Below are 13,600 nucleotides of genomic sequence, written 5' to 3'. Positions count from 1 at the left end.
CAGTATTTTAAGCATCTCTTTTTAAAGCCAGGTGTAGGCATCATTGTTCCATCTCTTCAGTCTCTTCTTCTAAAGGTACCAATTTAAGAACTGGATAAACTTCTAAAAAGGGAGGTTTGGGTAGGGAAAAGAAAATGAAACATTTTTAGATTTGTGAATTAATTCAGAAAACAATTTAGTACTATTTATCTTGGAAAAAAAATCTCAAGATGAAGAACACTAAGAACTTAAGTCTGATAAAAGAGGATATAATATAGTTAAAATAATGTCATTATTATTATTTTTTTTTAAAGAAAGAGAGGGTGCAAGTGAGCAACAGGCAAAGAGAGACAGAGTCCCACGAGGGGCAGAGAGAGAGAGAGAAGCAAGGCTCACCAAAGCAGGGCTTGTGTTCACCCACGGTGGGGCTTGAGCTCACCCTGTGTGGGACTCGGAACTCACAAACCATGCGATCATAACCTGAGCCAGTCAGATGCTTAACTGACTAAGCCACCCAGGGGCTCCAACATCATAAATTTTTTTGACTGAAGAGAAATGAAGAACAAACTTCCATATTTACTAAGGAAAAGACTGCATATTAACTTTGAATCCAGGAACTAAAAGCATGGAAGATAATGGATGTTGGCTGGGTTTTGGTAGACTTTAATTCCATTGCACATTTTCTGAGAAAGCAAAATTGGGTCCTGCCTGCTATTCTCACTCTCTATTCTAGGTGGCTTTTCTCTATGTTTTATTACACTTCGGTCTTCTGCTTTTTCCTTTGACTTCCCTTTTCCTTACTCCAGTCATCTCTTCTCCCCGGGCTCAAGCTAGATCTCTGATGTTTTTCTAGAAAGTTTCCTGCTCTCCTAATTTCTAGGGAGAGGGTTCAGAACCTTCAGGGTCAGCTTCATTGATGTCCTATCACTGCTCAGTGCTCTGTCAAGGTCTTTGAGCTAGCTGGGAAGAGATGATTATTCCAGCTCTCTTTCTAATCTCTACCTCAGAAACTACTTGTATCTGTTCTTCCATTAAAAGGCAGTATTGTTATTCTTTTAAAACAAACATAAGGGGCGCCTGGGTGGCTCAGTCGGTTAAGCGTGTCTGACTTAGGCTCAGGTCATGATCTCGTGGTTTGAGTTTGAGCCCGACATTGGGCTCTGTGCTGACAACTGAGCCTAGAGCATGCTTTGGATTCTCTCTCTCTCTCTCTGCCCCTCCCCTGCTAGCACTCTGTCTCTCCCTCTCTCTAAAAAATAAACATTAAAAAAATTTAAAAAACATAAAAACTGATGCAAATATAATCTTTTTTTCAGTAGGCAGAAATGCAATTTTTAAAGAGAATTCCTTCCTAATGTAAAACTTAATTTAAGAGTTAGGAGATGGAGCTAGCAAAATGAGCACTGAGCCAAATTTACTTTGAGTTTTTGATCTAAATAGTCTAGACCATTGCTGTCTAACAGCATTATAACTGAGAGCCATGTGTGTAATTTTAAAAGTTTTCAGTAGCCAGAGGCACCTGGGTGGCTCAGTAAGTTAAGCATCTGACTTCAGCTCAGGTCATGATCTCACAGTTTGTGGGTTCAAGCCCTGGACTGGGCTCTGTGCTATCAGCAAGGAGCCTGCCTTGGATCCTCTATCCCTCTCTCTGTCCCTCCCTTGTTCTCATGCTCTCTCTCAAAACAAACAAATAAATGTTAAAAAATTAAATTTTCTTATTAAAAACAAAGTTTTCAGTAGCCATATTTTTAAAAAGGTTAGAATTATTTCAGGGTGCCTTGGTGGCTTAGTGTGTTAAGTGTCCAACTTCGACTCAGGTCATGATCTCCTAGTTCATGGGTTCGAGCCTTGCATCAGCCTCTGTGCTGGCAGGTGGAGCCTGCTTGGGATTCTCTCTCTACCTCTCTCTGCCCCCCACCCTCCAGCTAATGCTCTCTCTCTCTCTCTCTCAAATAAATAAACAAATAAATTAATTAATTAACAAATTAATTAATTAATTAATATCAGAACACAGTCTGCAACAGCCATAGGAAGCTGGCTTCTCAGTTGTTCTTGATCAACAGCACTTTTTTTTTTTGAAATACTAAAAAAAAAATTTTTTTTTTAATGTTTATTTTTGGGAGAGGGAGAGAGACAGAGTGTGAAGGGGAGAGGGGCAGAGAGAGAGAGGGAGACACAGAATCCAAAGCAGGCTCCAGGATCCATGCTGTCAGCATGTAGCCCGATGCGGGGCTCAAACTTAGGAACCACAAGATCATGACATGAGCCAAGTCGGATGCTTAACCGACTGAGCCACCCAAGTGTCCCCAGCACTTATTTTAATGCTCTACTTCTCATTCATGTCATTGATCTTTCCAATTGAGTGTGAAGAATTCCAAAATTTCCTCTGATGGTAGAATCACTACATCTAAAACCAAACTGACCATCTCATCATCCCCCTTCTCCCCAGTTAAGGAGCTCATGACTTCCCTCTCTCAGATGATGCTTTTCCTTTTGATTATTCCGGCTTCAAATTCAGTCAACTTTAACATTTATTTCTCCTTTACCAAAGTATTCCATCAAATTACATGTTTTTTTTCTTTATAGTTTCCCTTGTGTTCTCAATGAAATAAACTTAATTCAGGTCCTAAATGGGTAGAATTATTTGTACTTCATATGTTTGACAAATGCCTCTTCAGTAGCCGTGTCTGTTTTTGTTCACTACATCAAACAACTATCAAGTGCTTGCTATATGCCAGGGAGTTTAAGCATCTGGGTGTGCAACAGTGAATAGCACAGATAAAGGCCCAGCTCTCATGGAACTACATTCTAACAGTGTAAATAATATGATGCTATACAGTAATAAGTGTTTTGAAGAAACACAAAGCAGAATAGGAGGACACAGAGTGATGGAGGATGCTATTTTAGAGAAAGTGGCTAAGGAAGATCTTTTTGAAGAGTTAAGATTGAGCAGAGAATTGAACAAAGTGAAAGAAAGCCATAAAGATCTAGGGAAAATGGGTTCCATGTGGAGGCAGGTGCAAAGGCCCTGAGATGGAGTAAGCTTGGTGTGTGTGTGTGTGTGTTCCAGGAATTCCAAGTCTTCCAGCAGGACTGCAGAAAAGGAAGGGAAGGAGTGGCAGGAGATGATGTTGGTGGGGGACAAATCATAAGGCTACTACAGGCCACAGTAAAAGTGTGGATTATAATCTGATGGTGGAAAGTGTGAAGCAAGAGAGTAACATGATCCAACTTAACATTTTAAAAGCATCACTCTGGCTGGTTGGGAAATAATATGTAGGCAGACAAGAGAAACAGCAGGAAGACCAAGTGCAGATTCCATTTGCAGTGTAGGAGAGAACTGCAAGTGGCCTGGACTAGCTGGTAGGGGAGGGAATGCTGGGAAATGATCAGATCCTAGGTGTACTTTGAAGGGAGAGCAGCAGGAAATGCTGATGAATTGATTGGCGGCACAGCACGAGGAGTCAGAGACGGCTGAGCAGTGAATGGACAGCACACTCTAGGAGGAGGAGTCTGGTTTCTGTTGAGGGGTGATGGTTGGGTGCATCATGTGTATTCAAGAGTTCTGTTTCAGACACTGTAGGTTATTGAGATGTCTCCATTTCATCCTCACTTCAAAATCACAACCACATTAAGCTTCCTAAAATGAAATTTTCAACATGGTACTCTCCTATCCATAAACCTTTGACAGAATCCCATAGCTTACTGAGTGAACTCTGAACTCCTATGCTTGGAAGTCAAAATTTTTCACAATGACCTATCTCCCCAGCTGTCCACACCTCATTTTTCTGTACTCCTTATACATTGTGCTTGGGAAATAATAGTATATTCAATAAAACATAGAATGAGTAAAAATATTTGTGTTCATCCTTTACCGTATTTGAAAGTCACACTAAAGCTGACCTCTTTAATGAAAATTTTCCCAATCACTTTGGCTATGTCACTGTTCTCTACTCCATATTCCCACCAAGCAGTAAGCTGATAAGGATGTAGGCTCTCTGAAAAATAAAGCCCTGATATGTAGCACATGCTGATATTTGTGGTGTAAATACTCCCGGCCACCAACATGTCCCAGAATATGGAGCTGAGAAGGCCTGTACACAATCACAACTATGTGAGCTGGTAGGAGCCAGACCCAGCATATCATTGCTCCTATAGTACAGACTCTCCAGACCATTTATAGTCACTCACTGCAGTGACTTTTACTGTAGGTATCTGTATACAAATCTTCCTCTATTAGACTGTAGATATGTGGAGGGTAAAAACTTTGTCATATACAATGGTGGCTATCACCAGCTAAATAACCTTGGGGCCTCGAAGTTCAAACTGGAGAGTCAGACCCAAACAACAAAGTTCCACAGTTCTATGTCTGAACAGTCCATGTCTCTCCCAAATTTCTCAGTCCACTGATCTGAATGAGAGAATTGGAATATAAAGTCATCAAGTTGGACCCCAAATAAAATCTGCCCTGAAAACAAGGTGAAATAAATATATCACGACATTTTAGGATCATAAATAGAAAAAATATGATCACAGATGACTCTATATAATTACTTTTCTTTACAGTTGAAGAGTAAATGTAGTTCTTTTATTTTAAAGGAATTTAAATGTACACACTGATTAGCCCAGGAAGCATACCTAGTTTTGGACTAAGGTGTAATCACTGGACAGAAAAAAGAACACCATGAAATATTAAAACTAAAAATATGAAATTAGAGCACAGAATAAAAATAATAGCTTTGAGAAATTTTGATAAAGTGAAAAACATCTGAAGAAAAGTGAAATTCTTAGGCCTTTCTTTACCCGTTTCTTGATAGATAAGTTTAAATCAAATTTAACTCTCAAGAGACTAAGTTCACAGGAAGAAATTATTTCTTCTTTGCTCTAAGCAAAATGAAATACAGGTAAACCAAGGCACAAAGATAGACTTATTTTCAGTTCACTCAGAAATAGTTAAAATATGTGAAAACACAGATCCTCTGATACTTTTCACAATATATGTTTCTGCCTAAGGTCTGGCTGTTCCAATTCTGTTCCCCACTCTTACTCTTTAAATGTCACAAACCCCAAGGTGGGTCTGTTTTCCCTAAATGCAAAAGGTCCTGGCAGTGCTAGGGATAAGGGGATGAGTGAGGCCCGCAGAGTGAAATGGCTGTAGGGCTCAGGGCTGGGGGTGGAAAGTATGAGGAACAGGGCTTGGTAAGATCAGGCAAGGGGAAAGCCGTAGAGCAGGTGTAGGGCACAGGCTCTAGGAATCCATCCAAAATAACCAACAGAACAAGATCCAAAGGGCCAAGAAGGAGGAAAAGGTTCTTTTGTCCATAACAAAGTTCCATTAAAAAGCCTGCTGGTCCTGGGGCGCCTGGATGGCTCAGTCGTTAAGCATTACCACTCTTGGTTTCAGCTTAGGTCATGACCTCACACTTCATGGGATTGAGCCCTGGGTCCAGCTCTGTGCTGACAGGGTGGAGCCTGCTTGGGATTCAGTCTCCCTGCCCTGCCCCTGCACTCTCTCTCTCAAAATAAATAAATAAACTTAAAAGAAAAAAAACAACTTGCTGTTCCTGCTAGAAGTTTTTGTCCTCCCACATAGCTGGAAAAAGTGCAACTTTGATAGCATAATACCATTTTCACTTCAATGTAGAATCTTTTGTTCAATTGTTTTCTTAACTTTCTTCAGGCACAGAAGATCCTGAGCTGCAACAGCCATTTGCCAGTTTTACCTAGGGTAATGTGTATGCCCTTTGTATTTTAGAAGGGGTGAGAGGGGAAGACATTATAATTTTGGAAATGGACCGATGGCATAGAGCAGCACAGATCAGTTTCACCCCCAAAGGGCAATTAATTCCTGGTTATATTGATATTTATGGTTAATCTGCTTTGAAAATTGATCAAAAAAATTCTTTCTGTAAAGCTGGCAAAAATTGGAGCCATTATGTAATAAATTATTTTATGATACACAGAACTAAAACCATACGCAAAGCATTATTTCCTTTCAGGGATAAACAACACAGACCAGATATTGGGGTGCGGGGAGGGGAGAAAAAAATGTCAGAGAAGCATGCATGAAATATGATAATTATAAAAGAGATTACAGGAATAATAAAATAATAATAGAAAACACGTGGGAGAAGTGGTAGGTCCTCTTTACAGTGCTAAACCCAGCCAAAAAATGTCTATTAGTCAATACTTTGTGATTGAAAAACAAGGCAGACTTTCAGTGGGGGGGTTATTTTTTATCATATATTTGAATTAATTGCATCTTTTTAAGTAGAGAACATCACAGAGGGGTAGTACCACTGTACCCAGAATCTGTCCTTCTAGGTCTCTAAATAGGAATGTAAAATAAGTGTACAGAAGGTAACCTAAGCAATGCTAACATGGTGCCCAACTTCTAGTGAGACTTGTTTCCTTCTTATTTTTGTCTGAGTTTCAAAGGTTGCAAATTTATTCACAAAACTCATAAATATTCATGTATATACTCCCTTTTTAAAGTAACATTACTAATTATTATGAGAGAACAGACACAAACTGGCAGGCCCCAAGAACTCTTGAAAGATACTATATGTATGTACCTATGTAATAAATTATCTTACAGAAAGCCTTTCCTGTTTCTTGTGAAATTCATCATGATCACAAATAGAAAGATAATACTAGATTTCTAGCACTAAATTATGGAGCTGCTTCTCGTCTAAGCTCTGCACTTGCTTATCAACTGGTGACTCATGCAGTCAGTCTTATTTAATAACTGGCTTTGCAGAAGAATGCTAAGAATTCATAGTTAGAAGTTGTATAAAATGGGTGAAAATGTGCACATTCGTTTAATTATAGTTAAAAATGGAAATAAGTGAGCCTGGCATAAGAAGATAGATTTAGGAATATCACTACTTTTTGTTGATAACATTTTGAAGCGTAACAGGCAATATCCTTTTAGTGAGAAAGAAGGAAATTGCTCACTTCTGGTACGGTTTTAGGCAATCAGGATGCATTTAATAAATTTTACCTTCCGGGACCCAAATGATATCTGATGGCTTAAAAAAATTTTTTATACTCTCAAAATATGGGTGACCTTCCCATTTAAAAATCCCTGATGTGTTCAGTTCAAATATTAAACCAAAAACATGTAAATTCTTTTCAGAATTTAGGGCTCCCGATATAACATTATTTAACACAACATTTCACAAGTTAACGAATATGTCTCCTTGATTTTATACATTAAAAAATTTTTAAATTTGCCCTATAGAAAAAAACCCAAAATACAATGAAATTAACAAACAATATTTTACAATATTTCCCTAGCTAGGGAATGTCAAGGAAAATGAACTTCCATAATGTAGAGACTACTGATTACCTGGTTTAAGAGATCTTCTACTTTCTTCTGCCATGAATCCCTGGCTGCATTTTTCTCTCTCTCTTTTAATTGCAAAAGTTGAGACATTGCTGACTTCTTATCCTCTTCATGTTGTAGTCTTAACTCTTCACGAAGTTTAGAACACTCTTGTCTAAAATAAAACAAATACTTTTACTTTTTAAAGAGAATTATTCCTCTCAATAGCTATAATACAGTTGTTCGCAGGTTTTCTACATATTTAATTAATCCTCTTCAAAAGTCAACTCAGAATAAGAGTTACTAATGATTTTAGTCAGGTTTACAGGACTATACAGCAAGTTGGTAACTTACCCATGATCATTGATTTGTCAGTTAACAATGGCAGAACAGGTACTAGAATAAGATTTCTGACTTGAGGTTAGTATTTTGCATTCGGAAAAATAAAATGAGAAAAAGTATTCAAGCAGAAAAAAAGAGTTCCAATTTCTCTGCATCTAATCATGAAAAAAATTCATTAAAAATACTGTCCCTATGATTTTAACAATAAGACAATGTAAGCCATATAACAGAAAAACATCTTTGCACATTGTATTTTTTTTTTTTTTTGAGAGAGAAAGCGAGAGAGAGACAAAGCACAAGCAGGGGAGGGGTGGGGGGCAGACACAGAATCCGAAGCAGGCCCCAGGCTCCAAGCTGTCAGCACAGAGCCCGACGGAGGGCTCGAACTCATGAACTGTGAGATCATGACCTGAGATGAAGCTGGATGCGTAACTGACTGAGCTACCCCAGGCGCCCCTGCACATCTGTACTGATAAGATTACATCACAGAGTAAGAAATGTACCTAAGGTTTTCAGTCCATTTTACTTCCAAGTCATGGGCCATTCTGTCCACTCTGAGCTTCTCTTCCTCTTTCATGACAGCAAGTGTTTCTTCATGCTGTTGTCTTTCTTGTTCTAGCTCACCCTGAAAAACAAAAATTTTTCAGTGAAAACAAGTGTTCAAAAGCAAGGTTATTGCTGGTTATTTCAAATAAGCAGCGTGCTTGCATTATCACTTTTAAATTCTTACAGCACAATAACTGGTAGTGCCATCTATAACAATTACTCAAGATTTTCTGACAGTATGTGGCACACATTTTATATTTTAAATGTCCTTGTGCAAACTATGTTTTATCAAGGCTTATAATTTTACAAATTATTTTAAATAGCTTAAAGTTAGCATAATTAATAATCTTTTTAAAAATGTTTGTTTATCTACTTTGAGAGAAAGAGAGAGCTGGGGAGGGGCAGGGAGAGACAGAATCCCAAGCAGGCTCAGTGCTATGAGCACAGAGCCTGATGCTGGGCTCATACTCACAAACCATGAGATCATGACCTGAGCCAAAATCAAGAGTCGATGCTTAACTGACGGAGCCACCTGGCACCCCAATAATCTTAACTAAACTTTCCATAGCATGGGTATCTATTATCTTCATATATGTACACGTTACATAGATACGTTCTTCAAATTCATTCATATTTATAATCAAAAGTCTGCTATTTATCCAAAGCTGAAGCATTACAATTATACTTCACTGACATGATTAAAATAACTATAAGACATTTTGGCTACTATTTTTATTATGTAACTTCAAAACAGTGATCCATGTGTTTAGTGTTATGGAAACATAATATGCTATATATATGAAAGCCCTGTAGATTAGCATCAATCAAGTGGCTCTCCAGAGCCTAGGGCTAGACTGTTTGGACGACACTGGCAACCATCAGTCCCCGCCAGCAGTGGAGCTGCTTTCTGCCTCCCACAGAAGAGGAACAGATGATGGTGCTTCCTTCTGTTCTAACAGTGACCCTTTCTGGATCACCCACTTACTAATGGCATGTGCTGTAACACTGCTGAGGGGCATGTCCAGATTAATGGGAGAGAAGCAAGTCAATGTTGAAACTGCCATTCTACACTGGTGACCCGGCTTATAGCAGTAAATTCCGAAAATTGGGTTTGGCCATCTTAGCCAACCATCCTTTTCACTAAGTATTCTGCCTCTAGGAACTACTACTTTTTCCACCACAGGCAGCATTAAATGAGGTAGAAGTACTTAAGAAGTATTTCTTTTACTGAATGCAAAGTACTTTATCAGACATTAGTGGGGTAAGAACAAAAGTAAAGAAAATACTTGCTTTTTTCCCCCAACTGTTTTCACATCTGCTCATGGGATCCTCATAGCAACATGGGGAGGTTACAGGTGAGGAAACAGGCTCAGCAAGATTGAGTAATGGGAGAAACTATAAACTCCCAACTACAGATTTACAAATGTTAAACTAATATTATCATCACTGTCATCACAATCTTACTCCTTATTTCCCAACTGTGGCCTAAAACGTCCTAAGTGCAGAGAGTCATGCCTCATCCGTGTCTGGATCCCTCACAGGTTATCAACCAACAACTGGACATATACTCAGGGATCAATATCCATTTTATGATGGGTTCATTTATGTAATACACAACCGAAACTCAGCAGGGAGGAGGGGAAAAAACTCACATCCAGAGAAAACACCTGCTGTTGAAGAGCTCACCTAAAGCTGAAGTAAACTGTGATGCAGTATCTGTATTTTCTCAATCAAAACTGTCCAGCAGAACAAAAAAAATGGACAGTTGCTAAGGTTTTGCTTACAACACTTAGTATATTCCACTACTTGATAGAAGAGCAATGTAAATATGAGCAAGGACCTTAGAGAAATGAAACGGATTCCAATACTAAGCTACAAAAATTAAATCTGAAATAATATTAATAAAAGGCAATGTTTCCTGAATGCTTGATATTTACTAAGCACTGTGCTGTAAATGGTTTACCTCATTTAATTATTACAGTAGTGGTATGAGGTGTATTATTACCCCCTCCTGCAATATGCAGATGAGTAAATTGAGGCTTAGAATAAGTAACTTGCCCAAAGTGACACACTAAGCGATGGATCAAGAAATCACACCCAGCCAATCTGACTTCAGAGCCCACACTCTAAATCACCTCTCTGAAGGAAAAGTAAGAACTCTCTGGAAACTATACGCTTAGTTGTTATGGATTCTTTTCTCCACTTTCTGAGGGAATCTAAATATTTGCTCTGCTCCGTGAGAATGGAAGGGAGCAGAGCCTTTCAAAATTTGTAGGTGACAGAGCATTGTTTAGTTGCTACCTATGAGAGTTTGAATGCTTACCAATAGAAGAATTGTGCATCCTGATTGTTATGGGTTGAATTGTGATCCTGAAGAGATATGTGGAAATCCCAACCCCTGTACCTCAGAATGTGACCTTATTTGTAAATAGGGTCAGTGAAGATGTAATTCCTTAAGAGGTCATAGGATGAGCCCCTAGTACTATGTGATGGGTAGCCTCATAAGAAGAAGATGTGGGGCAAAAAGGGGGGAAGCCTGGGTGGCTCAGTTGGTTGAGCATCTCTTGATTTTGGCTCAGGTCATGATCCCAGGATTGTGAGACTGAGCCCTGAGTAAGGCTCCATGCTGAGTGTAGAGCCTGCTTAAGATTCTCTCTCTCTCTCCCTCTGCCCTTTCCCCTGCTTGCGCTCTCTCTCTAAAAAGTAAAAAAAAAAAAAAAAAAAAAAAAGAATATGTAAGGACACACAGGAAGAATGCCACTGAACATCAAGGAGGAAACTGAAATGTGACACAAGCCAAGGAAGGCCTGGGGCTACCAGGAGCTGGCAAAGGTGAGGAAAGACCTGCTTTCTAGGTTGAAAAGGAAGAATAGTCTTGAGAACACCTTGATTTTGGACTTTCAGCCTCCAGACAGTGACAGCATAAATTCCTGTTGTTTTAAGCCACTTAGTTTTAGTATTTTGCTAGGAAAGCCCTACAGAACTAGTATACTATATATAATGTCTATTTATGAGAAATTTAAGCAGAGTAATTAAATTATATTTTTACCTTGCTAATGTTTATAGCAGGACTATAAAATTACCTCAACATTCAATAGAGCATCCTTGGTCTCCTTCAGCCTGCCTTTAGTCAAATCGAGCTCATTTTGAAGTCTTTCCTGGGAGTCCTGAAGACTAGCAATGAGTCCTTCTGCAGAGCCAAGACCTTGTTCACTTTTCCTTACCAGATCTTGGAGGCGGCCAATCTGCAAGTAAATACAGTACTTTTAATATACCTCACTGTTATCGACTAGCAAAAGTCACGTTTGTTTTCTTAAAGTCTTTTCTTTAGTGGTAGTGTTATTGAATGGGTCTTTTTTGATGAATTTGGAAGAAGCACTTAAATAATCATGATAGACTTCATCTGTTGTTTTTTTTGGTGAAGACCTCCATATTTATGATTTCCCTTTTTTGTGACAACCATGGAAATAGGTGGATAATTCAAAGCCCTGTTTTAACAAAGAGAATTCCCAGTTCTATCAAAGGAACTGAACCAAGATGATTACATCAAAGACAGAGGGGAAAAAAGTATTTTTTTTTTAGATAAAAAAGTACTTTTAAAATTGCTCTTCAAGATCCAATCACTTACACTTCATTTGAACCCAGTTCTCCTACCATTTATAAAGTGACTGATTTAGGTCAATAGTGATAAGCTGGTAAATGTGTATTAGAATAAATTGTGATTTCTTTGTTTCCATACAATATCTGAAATTGTTAAGAGTTGATTTATATATACTCTTGAAATTAGGAGTTAATAAGACTATTTGTTGATTAGGAAGATCTATATCCTCGAGTTATGAGAACTAAAATCAATAAATGAAATACTTTAAATTATCTGGGAAACCACTATGAAGTAAAAATCTCATTTTTATAAAATGGCCAAGCTGATCAAAACTCGACAGAAATGAAAACTGCTAATTTAAAAATAACACCTGAATATTTCTCATTGTAAATACAGACACCATAAAGAAAATTATAAACATTTTCCTTCAACCTCGTCTCAATTCAGCACCCCTTTTCCTGTCCCCTTTCCACGCAGATGTTTATATACTGGACAATTCTGGTGATGGATACCAACTTCATAAAATGAGCTGGGAAGCTTCTATTTTTTTCTGTACTCTGAAATATTTTCACAGTTAAGATTTATTTGAAATTTTGTTTATTTGAGATGGGGGAGGGTCAGAAAGGGAGGAAAAAAGACAGTGCCCAGCAGGCTCCATGCTGCAGCGTGAACCCAGTTAGGGGCTTGATCCCATGAACCATGAGATCACAACCTGAGCCAAAATCAAGACTCAGACCCTTGGGGCGCCTGGGTGGTTCAGTCAGTTAAGCTTCTGACTTTGGCTCAGGTCATGATCTCGTGGTTCATGGATTTGAGCCCTGTATCAGGCTCTGTGCTGACAGTTTAGAGCCTGGAGACTGCTTCAGATTCTGTGTTTTCCTCTCTCTATGCCCCTCCCCCACTTGCACTCTCTCTGTCTCTCAAAAATGAATAAATGTAAACAAAAAAATTTAAAAGAAAAAAAAAAAGACTTGGATCCTTAACCAAATGAGCCAGCCACCCAGGAGCCCCTCTGTTTCTTAAAATTTTTAATGAAATTCATCCATTAAAATCCTCTGGGCCTGATGCCTCTCTAGATACATGTTGGGAGTCTTTATTTCGTGGTTATAATTAGTTCGGTCAAGTTAATCAACTACTTTGAGTCATTTCAGAAATTTAAAATTTTATACAAAGTCATCTTTTTTCCTAAAGAATAGAATATGATATTCATTCCTTGTTTTAACATTTTCTCTGTCACTGAATTTATGCCCCCTTTCTCTAATCAATCTAGCTTATTTGTATCTTTACTTTTTGTGTTGATCTGGCTTGCCAAAAAAATTTTGTTTCACAATCCAGACAATTTTCAAATGAGTAAGAGTTACATGCACAAATGGAATACATGAAAAAACTGATAGGGATGCTTGGGTGGCTCAGTCAGTTAAGCGTCTGACTCTTGGTCTCAGCTCAGGTCATGATCTCACAGTTCGTGAGATGGAGCCCCACAATGGGCTCTGTGCTGATGGTGCAGGGCCTGCTTGGGGTTCTCTCTCACCCTCTCTCTCTGCCCGTCCCCTGCTCACATACTCTGTCTCAAAAATAAATAAATAAATAAATTGCAGAAAAGAAAAAGAAAAAAGAAAAAACTTAGTATTGTAGTTATTACCATAAAGAATAGACAAGATCTATTCAAGAAACTAAGAATATAATTAGACAGAATTGATATGTTTAAATAGACAAAAACCTTAAAATGCTGCACAATTAAACATTAGAAATAAATAATAACTTTTTATGGTTCACCAAGGCATTATAGCTTGTATACCAATATG

At 38.3% G+C, this 13,600-nt stretch overlaps 1 protein-coding gene across 9 annotated transcripts in view; it reads right to left on the bottom strand.

Moving 5' to 3' along the window:
* The window catches only part of FAM184A (family with sequence similarity 184 member A), a 121,462-nt gene that overhangs the window by 42,117 nt on the left and 65,745 nt on the right, over nucleotides 1-13,600 (bottom strand). For all 9 annotated transcript variants that reach the window (XM_027056999.2, XM_027057003.2, XM_027056996.2 and 6 more), the window contains exons 7-9: nucleotides 11,278-11,439; nucleotides 8,152-8,273; nucleotides 7,331-7,481 (exon numbers count right to left, since the gene is read on the bottom strand). In XM_027056999.2, coding sequence (XP_026912800.1) covers nucleotides 7,331-7,481; nucleotides 8,152-8,273; nucleotides 11,278-11,439 — 435 coding nt within the window. The remainder of the gene's footprint in view (nucleotides 1-7,330; nucleotides 7,482-8,151; nucleotides 8,274-11,277; nucleotides 11,440-13,600) is intronic.

This window comes from Acinonyx jubatus, chromosome B2 (assembly GCF_027475565.1).
Source record: "Acinonyx jubatus isolate Ajub_Pintada_27869175 chromosome B2, VMU_Ajub_asm_v1.0, whole genome shotgun sequence".
NCBI lineage: Eukaryota > Metazoa > Chordata > Mammalia > Carnivora > Felidae > Acinonyx > Acinonyx jubatus.
The sequence above is the reverse complement of the archived record's forward strand: the minus strand, read 5'-3'. Positions and strand labels throughout refer to the sequence as shown.